The following is a 20,073-nucleotide window of genomic DNA, read 5'->3' on the forward strand; positions in this document are numbered from 1 at the left end:
CTCCATAAGAGAAGACTAAGAGATTATTCCACTCCATTCCACATTTTTAATATAAAGAATAAATTAATTTAGCAAATGTAAATAAAAATGGTTAAAATGGTTTTTAAATGTAGTCCTGCTAATATTTGATCTCCCAATGCATCCCTCTCAATGAAACCACCACCAAACAACAAAAATATTAATTACTACAAATTATGGGGCGAATAAAAATTTTGTTGATTTCAAACAGCTCCATCTCACCTGTTGGCAGGTCACTATAAAAAGAAAAGGTAAAATTTTACCAAATAGAGACTGATTATTCAAGGACAGGCTGGGATAATGCTCCTAAAGCAGCAACTTGAGTCTGAAATGCTGACAGTCACGAGGTGACACATCCTGAGAAAAAGATTCTCATCACCCCTTGGCTGCTTTCTGGGAGCCTTCTCCTGCACATCTGCTGGCAGTTCCCCCAGTCCCAGCTGGTTCCTTTGATCTTCAGTGGGGAGTGCTGGAATTCCTGGAAAAAGAAAACTATACAAACCTCCCCAAAAAAGCTACTCCTTAGTGAATCAAGTGGTTCAACTGCATGAACTTGGGATCTCTCAGGTGGAGTTTTAACTCCTCTTCCATGTAGTGCTCCCTGCACTGCTGTTGTTGTTTACCCCATCTTTTCAGGGGGTCTCCTCCCATTAATTTCCTTTTCAGAGGCAGTGAGACTGCTTGTAAAAATTCAATAAGAGCTGCCCCTTGTGCTGGGTTTCTTTGAGGGTTTTTAGGAGGTTTCTGCTCCTCCCCCTGGAGCCATGAACTGACCTTATCAGTTGGGCAGATAACACGTGCTCTGTTTGCTCCAGTGGTTTAACTTTGTGCCATCTGGGAAGTGGCTCCAGCCCCTCAGCATCCCACTGCATTAATAGTGACTGGATTTCCATCTCCCCTGATCCAGGGCCAGGCTTTGATATCTTGGGAGCCACACACGGTGCCAGTTTAGCAGCAGTTTGCTGACCCTGGCACACAGTGGTGGTTTCAGCTTTAATTAAGGGTCAATCTGCTCCTTCCTCATCATCAGCTGTCAATGCAAACCTGATGTTTTGCTCTTTCTCACAACAACAGACTGGCTCACTGTCTCTCAGCTCCTCCCCTGAACACAGGAAGTTTGAGTTACAAGGCTTTGTTACGGGTTCTACATCCTGCAAATCTCCCTGTAAGATTCTCCCTCTCTCCTGCACGTTCCAAAGCTGCACCTGAATCTTTCAGACATGCCCATGCTCAGCAGCAAAGCAGTGCCACCATTTGCAGCCTGTCTTGGAGCTCAGCAGCAAGCAATGCTCCCACTGCAGCCTTTTGGCTTGATCCATGCTTTTTCTGGAAAAAACAAGTTTTTGTCTGACTCTTGCAAAGACAGGATTATTTCAGATTTCTGTGTATCCACTGCTTCCTTCTCTGCATTTTCTCCTGCCACCTCCACCCCAACACAGAAGAGTCACTAAGAAATTTTTAAAGGAAGGACAACAATACATTCTATGAAATAGTGACCAGAAATCCCCAAACCCAATGATTTTTGGTTCTCAGATTCCAGTGGGAATGCCCAGTACTTCATTCAATGTGGGGACTTCCACATTGGGTGATTTGACCCTGTAAGTCATGGGATTGGTTTGGACTCTTTGATGGTCTGGGTTATTGGAGCTGCCTATTGTTCCAGCCCCTAATGGCCCGTTAGCAGAGATGAGCCCTCAGGGTGGGTGTGAAGGTGCTGATGGCTCTCCAGAGGGGAGTTATCACAGTTATCACAGCTGAGTCATTAGTGTGGAGACACAAACATTCCTGTGTCTCCCAGGGTTCTGTAATGACCCAGTATGTAGCCTGAGGCCTTGGGTGGGCCCTGTCTTCCTACTGATAAATCTAGAAATTAAGGTTTTTTCATATCTTACAAAATGCAGCTCTGTTCCTTGTCTATCAACCTACTTGGGAATCTTTCACACTTGCAAATCTTTTTCAGCCTTCATCAGAGAAGTTCACTGTGGTACGAAATGCAGAGTTGTACCACAAGGACTGGGATCGTGGAAGAGGAAACATCCCCACACCCTCCCTGCCCCACAGGCAGAGCCACAGGGACCAGGGCAGGTCCCCCAACAAGTGCCACTGCAAATGACCCGGTTTCTGCTCTTGTGCAAACAGGCAAGGACCCAGTTTGGCAGGAGATGCTCCAGGAAAGGACCAGATATGTCCAAGTCACAGGATTTGGGGAAGGAGAACACACCTCAGTGTCCTTCACACACATCTGGTGTGTGTGAGAAAAGTCCATGTCAGAAACATCCACCTGCCCAGGGGCCCAGCAGTGGGGCAGCATCAGGGTGCAAACTGGGCAGGAGAAACTGCTCCCTGCAGACCCCACAGCCAAGGGCAGAGAGAAACCACACAGGCCACCACACACCCCCCAGGCTGTTGAACCTCCTGAAACAATCCATGGCACCAAACCTGTTGTTCTCCTTCCTCCTCTGGACCCAGGAGCCCCACCGTGGGACACGATCCTGCCCAAACAGCAGAGTCTCGGGTTGGGGAGGGAAGACAGAACAGTCCCCAGGAATGAATAAGGAATAGGGAGTCTCATGTGTCACCCCATGTCCCCTGTCTCTCTCAGTGCCTTTCCTAACCCTTCCCAGACCATTCCCAGTCCTTCTGAGTGTCCCTGCAGCCCCCTTGCCTCTCTCTCAGTGCCCACCAGCTTTTCCACCTCACTGATTCTGTTGAGCTCCCAGTCCGCCCAGGCCCCTGCTCTGGTCCAGGATGGATTTCTACCCTGCCCAGGTACAAGTGAAGTGGTTCCAGGGTGGGCAGGAGCTCTCGGAGCTCTTGGTGGCCACCAGCATTGTCCCCAAAAAGGACTGGACCCACCAGCTGTTGGTGATGATGGAAATCCACCCCAGGAAGGATCATCTTCACCTGCTGGGTGGGGCACATCAGCCTTGAGCACCCTCTCACCTGGGACTCGGGAATGGCCTGGCAACTTGGAGGGAGGCTGGGGATCCTGGGACTAAGTGGGATGGGGGTTGGGAAATTGGAAGGCTGTTTGGGGAGCCTGGTGGTAACTCAGGGGGTTTTGAGGAAGGAATGGACAGGTCCAGAAGAGGATTAGAGAGTCATGGCAGAAAGTATAGGAAACTGGTGTCTTTCTAGAGATAGATTTTCAAGTAGAAACCCACAACCAACCTGCTAACATGTTTTTTTTTACCCTTAGATCAGGATTTCTCTCTTTCAAACCTTAACAAGATGCAGGAGGAGGCTGCAAGGAAGAGGAAGATGCCCCAAGACCCCCAGACAGGTGGGGAGGAAGTCAGTGCCCCTTTGCCCCTCTCCTGTGCTGCATCTTCCAGCCCAGCATGGCCCGGGCTGCAGGACAACCCCGCTGCCGACGCTGTCCTGCCGGGGCCGGGTTTGGGGGGATGTCCTTGGCCTTCCCTGTGCGCCAGAGGTAAATGCCCTGACTGATCATTTTCCTGCCCCAGTCCCCAAGCTGAGCATGGAGAGCATGGAGGACAAATTCCCCTGTGAGAACCTGCTGGCAGAGGCCGTTTTGAACAGCTCTATGGGACAGGAAGTCAACAGGGAGGAAAAGCCACAGGGATACACCAGTAGGAGGACCTCCAATCCCAGCCTAATTTGCTCTGAGGAGGAGCAGCCCATCCTGTCCCAAGAAGGCGTCCAGAGCCACAGGTGGATCTCTAACCTGGAGGTCCATGTTCAGTTTCACCCTATGGAGAAGCCCTACAAGTGCTTGGAATGTGGGAAGTGCTTCAGGCAGGTCTCCCACCTCTTCATCCACCGACAAGTACACACAGAGAAGCACAGGAAGTGCTTGGAATGTGGGAAGAGCTTCACCCAGAGCTACAACCTGATCCGACACCAGATGATCCACACCGGGGAACGTCCCTATGAGTGTTCCGAGTGTGGGAAGAGGTTTCAGACCAGCTCTCATCTCCTCGGTCATCAGCGCACACACACAGGGGAAAAACCTTTCAACTGCACGGACTGTGGGAAGAGATTCAAAGACAACTCCACCCTCATCACCCACCGGAGAATCCACACTGGGGAGAGGCCCTTCAACTGCACGGACTGTGGGAAGAGATTCAAAGACAACTCCACCCTCATCACCCACCGGAGAATCCACACTGGGGAGAGGCCTTACAAGTGCAGGGAGTGTGGAAAGGGCTTCACCCAGAGCTCTAATTTGACCCAACACCGACGGACCCACCAGTAAGGGAAGTCCAACCAGTGCACCAGCTGTGAGAGAAGCTTCATTCACTGATCGAAGGTCACCTTCAAATTGTCAACTTCAAATTGTCGATTGCTCTGCCTCTCTATGAGTTATTCAACCCAACCCCTTGCACACTTACATGATGCCTTTTTTGTCTTTGATTTTCATTTGTTAGATCTTCATCACTTTTAATCACCTGAAACTGAAGTAAAAATAAAGAAATTGAACAAATACATCTAAACCCTCAGTATTTCACTGGCATTTAGGGATGGAATTTGAGATTCAAAAGGATATTCAGGAAGCATTCTCATTTCTAGTGGGTTTTGGGGGAGTTGTCCCAAAATCGGGCCATCCAGGTCAAGAGAATTTTTCCATCATTTTGCAGTCCACAATCTGAGAGGGTTCAATCTGTCACCTCATAATGCCTCAATCCCACCCCAAAATAGCTCCATTCCAACTCAGAATTACTCAGCCCCTCCCCAAAATGGGCCAATCCAGCAACCCCCACAATTCCTCCCTGAACCTACCATGGGGTGTCAGCAATTAGAGATGGGGAATTAGAAGCCCGTGAGACTTGGGGTGAAACTTGGAGAGCTTTGATGTGGATTGCGAGGGTTGGGATGAGACTTGGAAGAGGATGGATTGGTTTGACAGCCATGAGATTGCAAGTCTGGAATGAGAGAGGGAGTTTTTAGGGTACACTCCTGTCCTTAGTGGGGTATTTTGAGGGAGTGGGGGGGGATGTGGCTTTAGCACTTGGAGTGGGGCCCCACAGGGAGGGTTGCAGGGAGCTTGTTTTGAGGGGATCTGCTCTTTCTACGAATTTAGGAGACTATAAATATCTTTTGGAGGTCCCTCTCTTAATTTTCAGTGCCTGAAGTGAACCCCTTGCAGTTTTGGGGTTGGTGAGATGACTCCATGTGGGGGTTGTTCCTGCTGTTTTAAACAAATTTTTCAAAGTTTTAAATGGCTCTGAGGAGCTCCCCGTCATTCTGGGGGTTGCAGTGACCCCGTGGCTTCACTGGGGGCTGAGGGAGGTTATAATCCCCAATTCTGCGCTGTTAGAAGTGGCTTGTTTGATGGACATCCCACCTGCGGGAAGGTGTCCCCCCTTCATTCAGGCATCTTACTCTGGGTCTGGGACCCCTCCTTACACTGGGGTCACCCACAGTATTTCTGGGGGAAGGGGCTCCTCGTGCACTGGGATCAGCCCAGCTGGTGTCACAGAATGCCAGAATGTGCTGAGTGGGAAGAGATCCCCAAGGATCATGGAGTCCAACCCTCAGCCCTGCACAGGCCCATCCTCAGGAGTCACACCCTGTGCCCCAGAGCATCATCCAAACCCTCCAAGAGCTCTGGCAGCCTTGAGGCAGTGCCCACTGCCCTGGGGAGTCTGTTCAGTGCCCACCACCCTCTGGAGGAAGAACCTCTTTGTAAGATCCAGCCTAACCCTGCCCTGACACAACTGCAGGCCATTCCCTGGGTGCTGTCCCTGGTCCTCACAGAGCAGAGATCAGTGCCTGCCCCTCCTCTGCCCCTGCCCAGGAAGTTGTACCTGCAATGAGTTGTCCCCTCAGTCTCCTCTTGTGCAGCTGAACACCCCAAGTGCCCTCAGCTGCTCTTTACACACTGACCCTGCAGGATCTTGCCCAACTTTGTTTCCTCTTTTGGACACTCTGCAATGGCTCAATCTCTTCCTTCTGTTATGGAGCCCCCAAAAGCCCCAATATTTCACGTGAGGGAACTGTCAGGGCAGTGCGATGTGAGGCCTGAGAGTGCCCAGGGGCCACTGTGACACTGCAGGGCCTGCTGGAACCCAGGGGACACTGTGACACTGCAGGGCCTGCTGGAAACCAGGGGACATTGTGACACTGCAGGGCCTGCTGGAACCCAGGGCACACTGTGACACTGCAGGGGCTCCTGGAACCCAGGGGCCACTGTGACACTGCAGGGCCTTCTGGAACCCAGGGCACACTGTGACACTGCAGGGGCTCCTGGAACCCAGGGGACATTGTGACACTGCAGGAGTGAGGGAACTTTGTGAGAGTCAGAGAATCACCAGCCCTGCCTGGCACTGGTCAGCAGCACAGAGAGGCAGTGGCCGCCCCTGGTGACACAAGAGGAGACCAATTGGCCTCTCTGTGTCCAGCAGCAAAGTCAGACAGACACACACAATTTAAGAGGGGCAGCTGCTCCCGAGTGTGCCCAGCAGGGCAGAGAGATGGAGAGGCTGCACAGGAGGAGGCAGATGCAGCTGCTCCTGGTGGCCCCAAGAGGTGTTGTTGTAGGAAAGGGTGTTTTGAGGCTGGCAGGTGTGGAGTTAAATTTCCTGAACAACAAGGCTTGGAGATAAGCAAAGGACACCTGATCTTCTGGGACTGGCAGGCCCAGGCACCAGAACACTACAAACTGGTTGTGTTTGCATATGTGTATTCCTCTGTCTACTCTCACCCCCCCACAACCCCCCCCCCCCTACTTGATAGGTCTGTTTTTCATCTGCAAGGAGGTCGAAAGCCCTGAGCCATCCCCCCATGCCTCCCCCATGTGTGGGAGGTAACCAGTTCCTCTTGCCCCTGCCTTGAATACCAGTCCCTGAGTCCATATATTGTAACATGGGATTTCAATAATTGGCTTTCCTTGGTTTAAGCTGGTGATCAGTGTTTTGGTTCATTCCTGTGGAGACCCAGATCCATCACAATAAATGGAGCAGAAACGTGGAGCCTCGGGAAAGATTCCAAACATTTAGGGACTGGCCTTGGTAACCCTGACGTGGCAGGAGAGACAGGAACACCAGGAGGTCCCTGTCCCAGTGATGGGCAGCAGTCCAACTTGGGAAGAAGAATGATTGGTGCCTCTCTGCTGGACTGAAAGGGTTTGGCTCTGGAAATGAGAATAATCTCAAAGGGGTGAAAAATATGACCAAATTCTTGGGGGCTAACAGCTCTGAAAGAAAAAGATTCAGTAACGTGGTCAGTGTCTAAGCCACTTGTGAAGCCAGAGCCCTGAAATAGCTTGAAGGGACAGAGCTGAGCTAAAAGAGATCAGTACCCCATGAAAAGAAATATTACCTCTTTTTGAATTGAGTGCCCTGAAACCGCTTGTGGCCAAAACCTGTTTGGTGGGCCAGAGCCAAACTAGTTACAAAAACTGGAGTCCCCCTCTTTTTTTTAAGGTAAATCACTGGAAGACTTGGATTATTGACTATTTGGTGTCAGGGAGAAACATTATGGAGATGAGATCTAAGCTGCCTGTGGAGCAGAGGAACCTGATCTGGATGATGAGGTGCTGCTTGAACAGCACCTGAGCTCCAAGTAAATGACTCTCCTTTCCAACACTCCCTGCTGTGGGCACAGCTGCCCTCTGAATCTGCTGCTGCCAGTGATTGCAGCTGCCCACCAAAGGATGCACCAGGAGAAGCAGCTGCACCCCCCGTGCTGCTGTCCCACGCAGCGTTCCTGCCCGGGGCAGAGAAAGGCCCAAAGAGCAGCAGCCCCTGCCATGCTCTTGCCGGATCCCCCTGCAGCCCTTCCCGCCTGGGGCACTGATGCCAATGGGTGGGATGGCGGCAGAGAGAAGCCGAGCCAGGCAGAGGCAGCGCCGAGCCCGGCGCAGAGCAGAGAGGAGGATGCTGCAGGTGGGGCCGCCGCCGCCAGCCCCGGGGCTGGAGCCAGAAGCCCGTGCCGGTGCCAGAGACCGTGCCGGTGCCGGTGCCGCTGGCGGTGTTGGTGTAGGTGCCAGAGCCCGTGCCAGTGCCAGAGCCGACACCCGGCGGGAGAGCGCCCCGCTGCCCCTGCCCGCTGAGCCCCAGCCCGGCCAGGAGAGCTCCGAGCAGCCGCCAGAGCGCAGACGCGGAGATGGCTCCCACAGCAGCACCGACAGCTCCCCCAGCGCTGCCGCCACAGTACCAGCACCCAACGCAGCACCGCCAGAAGCTGCAGGAACGGCCCGGCCCAGCCCGGCACAGCTGACAGGCACAGAAACCCCTTGGCAGGAGCGGCCAGAGATGTCAAACTGGGACAGCCACAGATTCTGATCAATAGCAACGCTGTCGGCAGGAGGGATGGGGAGGCCCAAGCCCAGAGCACTGGCCATTATCTGTCCTAGGTTGAGCTGGCAAAGTGCCAACTGTCCAGGACAGAGTGAAAAAGGTTCCTCCTCCCCCCAACAAGCCAAGGGAAAAAGAAGAGGGAGAGAGGAAAAAAAAACTTCCAAAGTCGGCTTTATGCTGAAACTAACTACATGTATTTATACAGAAAAGAGGAAATTAAGAGGAAACTACAATATAACACACACTTACACAAGTTATGTATAACAAGAAATAATTTCCCACTTCCCAGTAAACACAAATTCTACCATTTTAACTACAAATCATTCTAGAGAAGTCAATTCTTCAGAGACAGACTTAAGCAGAGAGAAAAGCTAAGAACAAACATTTTACTTCCCTAAGATAACACGATGGTAAGCTGGTACTCCAGGCTTGGGACTCCCCATCCTTCCTGGGACAGCAGAGTGTCTTGCTGGCACCACAGCTGTGAAGCAACTGAACAAGCCACACCCACACACCAGCTCTTACCCTTTTTGAGATGATGCAATATGGTATGGAATACAATATTATTGGCTAGAAGAAGTCAGCTGTTAGCTAGCTCAACCCAGCTCAAGTCAGCTGACAATTCCCAGGCCTAGCTGAACTTTAAAACCTAAATTTAGGCTCAGCTGGCTAAACCCATAACATATTCCACCCCTTATTCCATACCATATTACATCACTCATATCTTCAATCTATCTATTCCCGCGCTTAAACAGTCTTTGTTCTTTCCAGGGCTGTCTTCTACCCCTTCATATTGTAGGCAATAGTCCATTAGGATGGGGTAGGTACTTAAGGCAGGAAAAAACAGTTCATCATTGGACACCAACACCAGTTCAGCTCAGGTCTTCTTCATCTGATGGTTTATGTCCTACAACACAAAACTCAAAATCCAAGTTACCTTTTTCCTCAAGGTTAAATGTCCTTGAGGCACACATTGGGATTATCCCATCCCCTTCTTAGGGGTCACTATAACCTCATTAGGGTCACCATCCCCACACTGGGGGCACTATCCCCTTTTCAGGGGTCACTATCCCCACACTGGGGTCTCCAATCCCCTTCTCAGGGGTCTCTATCCCCACACTGGGGTCTCCATCCCTTTCTCAGGGGTCTCTATTCCCACACTGGGGTCACTATCCCCTTCTCAGGGGTTTTACAGTAGCGGATAACCTGGGAAATAATGTCCATGGTTAAATCCACCCCTCGGCCTTGTCCACCTGCAGGTGGGCTGAGGTATCATGGGCCCATTGAGCCAGGAACAACTCTCCCTTATGCTAGTCCAGGTGTGCTGTTCCTTCATTAGCTCAGCCTTTGGGCACATGAGCATCCACGTGATGAATCTCTACAGATTCTACTCAAGCAGCAGTGTCCTGCCACACACCAACACCCCACATGGGCCTCTCTGTGATTCAATTAATCTTCTTTTATCGGTCCAGCCACCCTCAGGGGCACTGGCTGTCATCTACAAGTCAGTGTAGAGGTACAGTCTTGGTTAGTTTTCTGGTTCAGCAATGTCCAGTAGACTTGGTCGTTCTCCTCCTTCTCTTGGCTGGAGCCAGGGCGGCTTAATTGCTGTTCTTGGCTCTGTTCTGGGATCTCTGCTTCAACATGTGGACAGCTTTTTACCAGCTTTCTTACGTTTTGATTTCCATACCTGGACTTCAAGCACAGAAGCACATGCACTGTCCCACCTCCTCATGCCTTTCCCCTGGTCACACAGGCAGGACGACAGTTCACCATGTGACTCACGCTTGGGGTTTCCTCTCTGTTGAGGTGAGGCAGGAGAGACAGACAGCTTGCTGTGGCTGTAAGGCTTCTCCTTGCAGTGGCTGCATTCACAGCAGGTACGAGTTGAGCTGTCTGAACTCACAGAAACAGTCAGTACAAGGAATAAAACGAGTATCCAATAGCAAGAGGACATTGTTTATATTAGATGTACCCAAGCAATGCAGATATCAAGGAATGTTTCTATAACAAAGCTCCCGGGAACCCTGCCAACCTTCTGGGACACTTGCTAGTGTCCTTCGTTTCCCGGCCAACGCACCAATTATCTGTCCTAGGTTGAGCTGGCAAAGTGCCAACTGTCCAGGACAGAGTGAAAAGGGTTCCTCCTCCCCCCAACAAGCCAAGGGAAAAAGAAGAGGGAGAGAGGAAAAAAAAAACTTCCAAAGCCAGCTTTATGCTGAAACTAACTACATGTATTTATACAGAAAAGAGGAAATTAAGAGGAAACTACAATATAACACACACTTACACAAGTTATGTATAACAAGAAAAAATTTCCCACTTCCCAGTAAACACAAATTCTACCATTTTAACTACAAATCATTCTAGAGAAGTCAATTCTTCAGAGACAGACTTAAGCAGAGAGAAAAGCTAAGAACAAACATTTTACTTCCCTAAGATAACACGATGGTAAGCTGGTACTCCAGGCTTGGGACTCCCCATCCTTCCTGGGACAGCAGAGTGTCTTGCTGGCAGCACAGCTGTGAAGCAACTGAACAAGCCACACCCACACACCAGCTCTTACCCTTTTTGAGATGATGCAATATGGTATGGAATACAATATTATTGGCTAGAAGAAGTCAGCTGTTAGCTAGCTCAACCCAGCTCAAGTCAGCTGACAATTCCCAGGCCTAGCTGAACTTTAAAACCTAAATTTAGGCTCAGCTGGCTAAACCCATAACACAATTGGTAATAACTTATTATGAATATTCATCTAACTCAGGATTAATTAAATACGTCTTCACCCTTATCAAGATGGAACAAAATTTCACAACCCTTTCTACTAAAAGGGAATACTAGAGCAGTTTCTTGCCAAATAAAACTTCTATGCCTTTTCCAAGTAATATTAAAAGTCAATATAAGGCTTATTGCTCTAAAGAGAGGGAAAGCAATAATGCCTTTAAGTTAAAAGCTTTCAACAAGCTGCAAATATGTCACCTTTCTGTATCTCAGTTTCTAACATATTTTGTAGCACTCATGCTCTAAGATAGTGTCGTGCTGTGTGTTTATTATTCTAGTTATTTGTAAAATGTATTCATTGTTTAATTTTATTCTGCAAAGTTATGGCATAGAAACACACAAGTGTGCACTTTTGTAAAGTAATGCTATTGTTCTTAAGACCAATGTTTTTATATCTGAAAAACGTGTTATATATCTAAGCTAGTATAATATTTGATGTGCAAATTATCCGTCAGGTGAAAAGGACTTTCTAAATTTCAAATTGCTTCCAAACTTCTGATGCTTTTAAAGCTTTTTCTAATCATTTGAGCACCTACTATAAAAAGTAATACTTGTTAAAAAGTTTCAATTCTCTTTAATACCTTTGTTCCTAAGCTTGTGTTTCCCTATTAACAATTCCGTTTATGGTACGAATGAGGGTGTTGTTTGTTGCTTTTACTCCTACCTGCATTAACTATCAGTGTTTCAATGAGTTTCTTTATATTTTACTCTATTCTAATGGCTCAAGAAGAAGCCAACACTGGAGTTGTGGCATTGGGAAGTGGTGAGACTCCTGCAGTGGCAGCTGAGGTGGCTTGGCCGGGAAGGGTCACACAAAGCTCTCTCCTCACTCTCTCCCTTCTCTGCCTGTTGTCCTAAAAGCTGCAGCACTCCCAAGTTATGCTGTAGTGATGTGTAAATAATGTATGAAATCAGAATTTTAAAATGTCCAACAGTTCTCTTTTTGCAGCTCATTAATGGAACATGCACAAAATTAATAAAACATATATTTTAGTTTTTAAGTACAAAAATTACAGTAATTTTATAGAATTTGTTAATCTTTCTCATTAAGTACTAGCAATTGTTTTAAGCTTTTTTTTGATTAAGTAATGATGATCCAACCAAGCAAACAAATTCAAAGATAGCCTTAGGAACCTTTCTCTAAATTATTGATATCCATGACTGTAAGCAATAAAATGGAAGTTTTAGCCATGCAATAATATTTACTAAGCTTTGCAATAGTCATGCCAAGTTTTCCATGGATCCAAACCCAGGAAATACACAATGATACCTCTCATATTTCCCATGCAAGAACAAGAAAAAAGGGGAGTGTGTGCTTGTATGTGTATGAACAAATTTTTTAATTTTAAATGAAACAGGAAGCAGAGACATGTTTATGTTTTATGAAGTTATATTCTTGTCAAAGCAGCAATTTCAAGAAGCACAGGAAAGTGTAAGGTTAAGAAGAACACAATTTCTCATTTCAGAATTATAAGACACAGCAAAGCCAATCCCTAAGCTCTGATCTGAGTGACTGCATGAAGGGAGGCAGGTCTGGATGAAAGATGCATGGGAGGGTGTGAGGGTGTGAAGATGGATGGATGTGCTACCGGGGCACCTGTCCCACTGACACAGCCACAGCTCCTCATCTACACACAGGCACCCACGGGTGAAAGGCAGAAGACACATAACTCTGAGCTGAATAAAGTTATTCATTTGCAGAAATACTTAAATAAGTTTTCAAGAACAAATTCTATATTAAAAATGCACTCAAAAGTTTAAGTCAAAGAAAACACAAACCCTAAAAGTTGTTAAAGCTATTTGTTTCATTAAAGTTATTTTTTTGTAAGTCAATTTTAATAAAGATTTTTTAAGGTTAACTAAAGACCCATAAGAATAAATTCTGAAAGAAACAGCAATCACTCTAAATCAATACATAAAGGCGTTGATAAGGTGAAAAAGCTTCAGGTATCTTGTCTAACTGGCTACACAGTATAAGACCCCAGTTAAAGAAAGCATTTATTCTGGTATTAATGGGTCTGGTTTTGTTTTTGTATTGTGCTCTGCATTCCTGGTTTATTGTCTTGTATGCAATATAGGATTAATGGTAGTTTTGCACAAGTTTCACTTTTGCAGCTTGAAAACAAGACAGGGGGAGTTGTTGGGATGCAGGTGCTGTTTGCATTCAAGCCCTGCAGTTTGTTATGTCTGTGTTAAGCAGGATAGACCGGCGGGCTCGGGAACAGCGCCCAGAGTTCTTGTTCTTGCTCTGTTTGCCTCCACCAAAGCTGGGTCTGTGCTCTGAGTCATGGCAAAGATGAAACTTGGTTATTTATCCCATTTCTAATTCACTGTTCGTCTTACATTTTACCCACAGTCTAAATGAGGAATTTTCTTGTGTGAGCCCTTGAGCAAAATCAAGGATCCTGCAGCATCCAGTTGTCCTTTGAAAGCTGCTGTGAATGTGGCAGAGCCCTGTGCAGAGGGGAGAGAAGTTCTTTGCCAGTGCCACATAAATGCCCCTCAGACCCCACTGGGACCCTCAAGTGTCCCCCAAGTTCCCCCGGGCCTCCTATTTCCACCCCAACCCCATAAAATCCCCCCAGGCCCCCTCCCCCTTTGCATGAGGCCCTTTCCCAGGATTTGGGGCTCCAATAGGGCACTTTGGGGGCCGAAAAGGATTTGGGGGCGCTTGTGGGTCTGGTGAGTAGGGGAAGATATTTGGGATAGTATTAACAATTTGGAGTGGGATTAAAGGAATTTTTGGTGGAATGAAGGGAATTTTGGATGGCATTAAGGGAATTTTGGGTTCAATTAGGGAATTTTAGAGTAGAATTCAGCGGGTTTGAGGTGAAATTAGGAGAGGGTAGGTGGAATTAAAGGAATTTGGGGTGGAAATAATAATCTTTCAGTGAAATTAAAAGGATTTTTGTGGAATTTAGGGATGAAATAAGAGGGATTCCAAGAAAGATTGAGGTATTTTTTGAGAAGAGTCAAGAGATTTAGAGTGGAATGAAAGATATTTTAGGCAGAAAGAAGGAAATTTTTGGTGGAATTAAGAGGATTTGAGATGGAAATAAAAAGATTTTAGGAAATTTAGGTGGAATTAAAAGAATGTTGAGTGAAATACATAGGATGGGAGAGGTTTTAGATGGAATTAAGGGAATTCTGGCCAACATTAATGAGAATCTTTAGTAAAATTAAGGGGATTTAGTTTGAAATTGAGGATTTTAGAGCAAATGAGAGGAATTTTATGTGAATTAAAGGAATTTTGAATTGAACAGGCTTCTCCAATGTGGGTTTCCCAAGGGTTCCCAAGTCCTGCCACCAAATCTGCTCCAGCATGGGCTCCTCCCCTCAGCCCTGAATGGGCTCCCACAGTGTCTTGGCATCCTTTTGGCATCCCCTGCTCCAGTGGGGGCTCCTCCCCAGGCTGCAGGGTGGTCTCTGCTCCATCCTGGACTCACCCACAGCTCACAGGCCCTTCAACTCAAGGTCACATGCACTTCCAGCCTGCCCAGGGCAGCAGCAATTCCCAGGCCTCCTGCCAGCCCAGGCACATCCCCAGGGCTGTTGTCCAACATTCCCAGGCACAGCACAGTGAGGTGGTCAGAGCTGAGCAGCTCAGCAGCAGAGACACCAACAGGCAGCCACCAAGGAGCACCAGACTGTGATACACAGCCAGGAGCCCCAGACAGCACCAGCAGCTGCAAATTCCATCAGCACATCCCAATGCCATCTGTTGGTATCTCCAACACTCCCAGCCCCACCGTGGGCACCAACAAAGGCTGGTGTGGTTTCACCCCATCCAGCCCCCAAGCCCCTCACAGCCACTCCTCACTTTCCCACCAGCAGGAGCAGGGAGAGAAATGGGAGGGAAATGCCAAAAAACTCATGGGTTGAGATAAAGACAGTTTAATGAGGACAAGCAAAAGCTGCACACACAAGGAAAACAAAAGAAGGAATTCCTTCTCTGCTTCCCATGGCTGGGCAGGTGTTCAGCACCTCCAGGACATCAGGGCCGAATCCCACAGAATGGTGATTGGGAAGACAAACTCCGTCACTCCAAACATTTCCCACCCACCTCCTTCTCCCCCCACTTTATACCCTGAGCATTATTGCCTGAAAAGTCTGTGGACAAAAAGACTCCAGGCCAATTTCAGTGGGAGATAATAGAGCAGCAGCTTTAATGAGCACCCAGGCTCACCCAGGAATGCCCATCCACGCTCCTGCCCCAGCCCTTGTTTCATGGGTTTATAATAATGTCTGTCCAATCCCTGTTCACTCTCCCCTCAGTCCTGCCCCGTTACGCCCCCAGCACACCCATCTGGAACTGAGTCTGGGGGAGTTTTTGGACTCCCTCTACATCACCTTCATCTCCCTCACAGCACACAGGGCACTTGAAGGCTTCCATGTGCTCTGGGCTCGGAGGTCACTCAGCCTATGTTTGTGTCTCATGGTGCAGGCCTTGAGGTGCTTTTCAGTCTTTACCTTGAAAACAAGACTAAACAGCTCATGAAATCTGGAGGGGTTGATGTGGGGTAAGGGTTGGTGTGCACAAACACTGATCTTTAAGCTACTAGAAATACTGGCACACTAAAATCTACCTTCACTATAGCTAACTATAGCTACTTCTAAAATCTATAAATTTAAAAATCAATAAACACTTTGAGTCATCAGCATGATGTTGATACCACTGTCTGGGTAAAGGTGTGGGCTCCAGTCCCCACTGTCTGGTTTGCCCGTGTATTGGTCAGACCAAGGGGCAACTTCCTCAGTTCTTAACCCAATAGAAGGAGAATTGAGGAATGGCACTGGAGATGTTATTGGCGTGACACAGGTTGAATTGGGAAAACAATGAAAATTCATGAGTTCCTCTCTTGCCAAACTCCACTAAAACTTTTCTATAGAAAGATGAATTAGAAAACCTGAGGAAGAAATTTATTTTATAAAATGGGTATTTTGAAATCATAATTTCTGAGACTACACATGTCACTGGAGCAGCTCTTCTCGGGCAGGAAATACCTGCAGTCAGCAGCCACATCCCAGCTGAAGCTGAACATGCAGTTGTTCCTGTTGTGTGGGCCAGTGGAATTACAGGAAAGTCAAAAAGGGCAGAACTCATAAGAATTACCCCTATGGCAGGAGCTGGTAAGGCAAACCCAGTATCCTCTGAAATTAGAAAGCCAAGTTGGATTGGTTCCAATAACAGAGAAATTTGCTAAGCATGGTTTGTTTGTAGAATCTAAATCCAGGTACCCATAAAGAAAGAAATGGGAAAGATTATTGATTAGTTTAGAACTTGAGAGAAACCCCTTAAATGATAACCTAGAGTAGCTGGTAGGGTTAGATTTAAAGGTGCCTTTTTCTGCATCCCCTTGAGAAAGGAGAATCTTTGCTTTGAGTGAGAAAGTCTGGAAACTGGGAGGGAAGAGAAGAAGCCACCTGTCTCCTCCTGAGCCATGAACAGTCCATGAACTGCCCTCCTGGGAATGGCAGGGTCATGTTAACTATGGATTGCTCAGAGAACCCCCTCAGAAAGTCCCGTCAGAGACTTGATAAGGACATGCAGATATACTGGCAACTGTTGAGAAATGCCATGAATATGTAACAGGAATGCAGGGATGAACAATGAATACTGATGAAATGCTGACACATCAGCTGCAGTGAGGATTCCTCTGTGTGCACTTTGGGAACTGATTCCCAGGGCACTCAGCATGCTGTGACCATGTAGGGAGTCATGATATAGACTGTCTGACTGCTCAAGCTCACCAGTTGGGTCTCAGAGGTTTCTTTTGAGAGCTGGTTTTAGGCATGAGATGGCCCCTCAGAATTCCCCCAGTGGGGGGAGGGAGGGGGGACCAATAGGGGTCCCCATTCCCAATCCAATCTCGAGGCCGGTTCTGCCCCTCCGACCCCCAAAATCGGCCTCAATCCCAGCCCTGCATGGAGTCAAGCAATTTAGGGGTGTGATCAAACAAACTGGGGAGGAATGGGGACTGTTCTTTTTAGGGTTATACATTTTCTTTAGATTGAAAATATGAAAAGCCTTGAGACAAGACATGAGGCAAATGGGCTCAGCTCGATGTGGCTTTGAGCAGAGCCTGGAGAGCTACAGTGTCCATCACACTGTTTTCCATCTGCTCTGGAGAGATTTCCCTGGTTTGTTCACATCTTGGAGAACCAGATTTGGAGTTTCTGTGCTTTCTCCTGAAAGGGAGATATTAATTTTTGTGTGCCATTGCCCAGCCATACATTCCAGGCCACAGGACTGAAAGAACAGGATGCTTCCCTTTCATGTAGGTCTTGTTCTAATGTCCTCCCTGAAATGTGCACTGGGAACAGTCTGGGGTTGATGTGAGGGCTGAGAGCAGTCCCGAGCCCTGCAGCAGCCCTTGAGGGAGACAAGGAGCCTTCCCAGGGGCTGCTCCTTCCCCACAGCCTTTCACCCCAGCCCTGTCAGCAGCTCCCTGGGCCGGTTGAGAGCTGCCCCTGGCAGGCAGCAGAGTCTCTGCCCTAGCACAGCGCCCTGGGCTGCAGGACCCTGCTCTGCCCCACCGCCGTGGGCACCCCTAGCTGAAACCCCTGGCTCCACAGCTATTCCAAAGTGTCCCCCAACAGCCCCCTCCTCACACATCCCATCAGCTGGGCCTGGGCCAGCTTTAGGAGATGCCTCCAGGAGCTCCCCAGGGCACTGGGCACAGCCCCAAACCTGACAGAGGACGGTTTGGATGATGGTCTCGGGCACAGGGTGTGACTCTTGGGGATGGGCCTCTGAGGGTTGGACTGGATGATCCTTGTGGGTCCCATTCCAACGTGGCACTTTCAGGGATTTTGTGACACCAGCTGGGCTGGTCCCAGTGTATGAGTATCCTCATCTCCCAAAAAGAAATGTGGGTGGTCCGTGTTTCAGGAGGGCTCCCAGCCCCAGCCCAGCAGGCCTGGAGGAAGGGAGAATACCCTCCTGCAGGTGGCATGTCCATCCAGTTTTGGTCAAATAAAATAATAATAAAAAAATGAGTCGCGTTAAGGTACATATGGTTGGGTTGGGTGGCCTATAGAGAGGCAGAACCACAGAGAATTAGACTGATGGAATTATTTAGTTTGGAAAATATCTCAAACCCCATTGAGGATTTTTTTTGGCCACCAGAAGAACTAAGTGAGAGCAGGGGAGATTTTTATGGTCAAAAGCCAGCAAATCCCCCTTCCCAATTAATTTCACAAATCAGTCTGTGTCCCCACGTGGGATGGTTTTAACTTAGCAAAATGCCAAGTAATTATTTCAGAGGAAAAGTCCCCCATCCCCACCCCCCCAAAAAAACAAAAAAACAAACCACAGCAGACCATATTTCAGTTGAATTTGGTATATTAAACAAAATAGAAAAAAAATTAAAATGGAAATAAAATACAAACTGCACACTAAGAATAAAAGATAGCAACAGCAAACAGAAAAATATTCTACTTCCCTAGAAAAGATAATAAACTGCTGGAGGGCCTTGGTCTCTTCCCAGGAGCTCTGAGCTTCACCTCAGGTCTTTGCTCATGCAGCAGGAAGAAGAAGGAAGACCCCTCCTCCCTCTTTTTCTATCTGAGATGACGTCAGAATATGGTAGGCAATATCATTGGCCTGTAGAAGTCAACTGGCCTGACCTGGTTCAAGTCAGCTGATTGTCCAAGGCCTGCACTAGAAAACAAAGCCTAAATCTGGGCCTAACTAAACCCTTGACACCATGGATGTTCCTCCCCCTGTGTAAATTCAAGTGCCCACAGAGAACCAGGATGATGAGGAGAACACCAGCCAGGCGTGTTCCTAACGTGGATCACTGGGAATGTGGTTCATGAGTTGTGTTCAAAACATGGTTCTTGTGATGAGTGATGGAGTTGGAGCAGCAGACAAAGCTCTTCCCACATTTGGAGTACGCACCGGGCTTCCCTTACTGGTGGGTGCGTTGGTGTCTGGTCAAGCTACAGCTCTGGGTGAAGCTCTTCCCGCACTCGTCACAGCTGTATGGCCGCTCTCCAGTGTGGATACGCCGGTGGGTGATGAGGTTGGAGTTGCGGTTGAATCTCTTCCCGCAGTCGGTGCAGCGGAAAGGCCTCTCCCCTGTGTGTATGCGCTGATGTACAAGGAGAGCTGAGCTTGTCTGAAACCTCTTCCCACACTCGGAACACTCATAGGGCCTCTCCCCAGTGTGGATCATCTGGTGGATGACAAGCTCAGAGTTCTGCCTAAAGCTTTTCCCACACTCCCCACAAAGATAAGGCCTCTCTCCCGTGTGGATACGCCGGTGCCTGATGAGGTTGGAGTTGTCATTGAATCTCCTCCCGCAATCGGTGCAGCAGAAGGGCCTCTCCCCCGTGTGTGTGCGCTGATGAACGAGGAGATTGGATCTGGTCTGACACCTCTTCCCACACTCAGAACACTCATAGGGATATTCCCCAGTGTGGATCCTCTTGTGTTGCTTAAGGTTGGATCTGTGATTGAAGCTCTTCCCACATTCCTCACATGTATAAGGCCGTTCCCCAGTGTGGATGTGCTGATGACAAATCAGATCTGAGCTCTGGCTGAAGCTCTTCCCACATTCCAAGCACTTGTAACGCTTCTCCCTTCTCTGAAGCTGCTGCTGCACCACCAGGTCAGAGTTCTGGCTCAATCTTTGACTGCCTTCCCAGGACAGGTTGGGTGTTTCCTCTTCGGATGTCTCTGGTCTCGGCTTGGAGCTTCTCTTCCTGTGGGATCGCCGTGGTTTTTTCTCCCCAGTGACTTCCTGCACCGTGGCACTGTTCAAATCAGCCTCTACTGCGAAGTTCTGCCCGGGGGATTTGTCCTTCATGCTCTCTGTGCTCAGCTCGGGGCCTGGGGCAGAAAGGAACAAGGACACTCAGGGCATTTGCCTCCGTCCCACAGGGAAGGCCAAGGACATCCCCCCAAACCCGGCCCTGGCAGGACGGCGTCGGCAGCGGGGTTGTCCTGCAGCCAGGGCCATGCTGGGCTGGAAGATGCAGCACAAGAGAGGAGCAAAGGGGCACT

At 48.5% G+C, this 20,073-nt stretch overlaps 2 protein-coding genes across 2 annotated transcripts in view; one reads left to right on the top strand and one right to left on the bottom strand.

The window, feature by feature from the left end:
* Window positions 1-20,073, bottom strand: part of LOC139684162 (uncharacterized) — a 1,455,962-nt gene that overhangs the window by 698,414 nt on the left and 737,475 nt on the right. The window contains 1 exon segment of the mRNA XM_071579763.1: window positions 18,899-19,654. Within this exon segment, the coding sequence (XP_071435864.1) occupies window positions 18,899-19,654 (756 nt within the window).
* LOC139684161 (uncharacterized) overlaps window positions 1-20,073 on the top strand; it is a 1,434,678-nt gene that overhangs the window by 636,982 nt on the left and 777,623 nt on the right. The window contains 1 exon segment of the mRNA XM_071579762.1: window positions 3,851-4,233. Coding sequence (XP_071435863.1) covers window positions 3,851-4,233 — 383 coding nt within the window.

This window comes from Pithys albifrons, chromosome 33 (assembly GCF_047495875.1).
Source record: "Pithys albifrons albifrons isolate INPA30051 chromosome 33, PitAlb_v1, whole genome shotgun sequence".
NCBI lineage: Eukaryota > Metazoa > Chordata > Aves > Passeriformes > Thamnophilidae > Pithys > Pithys albifrons.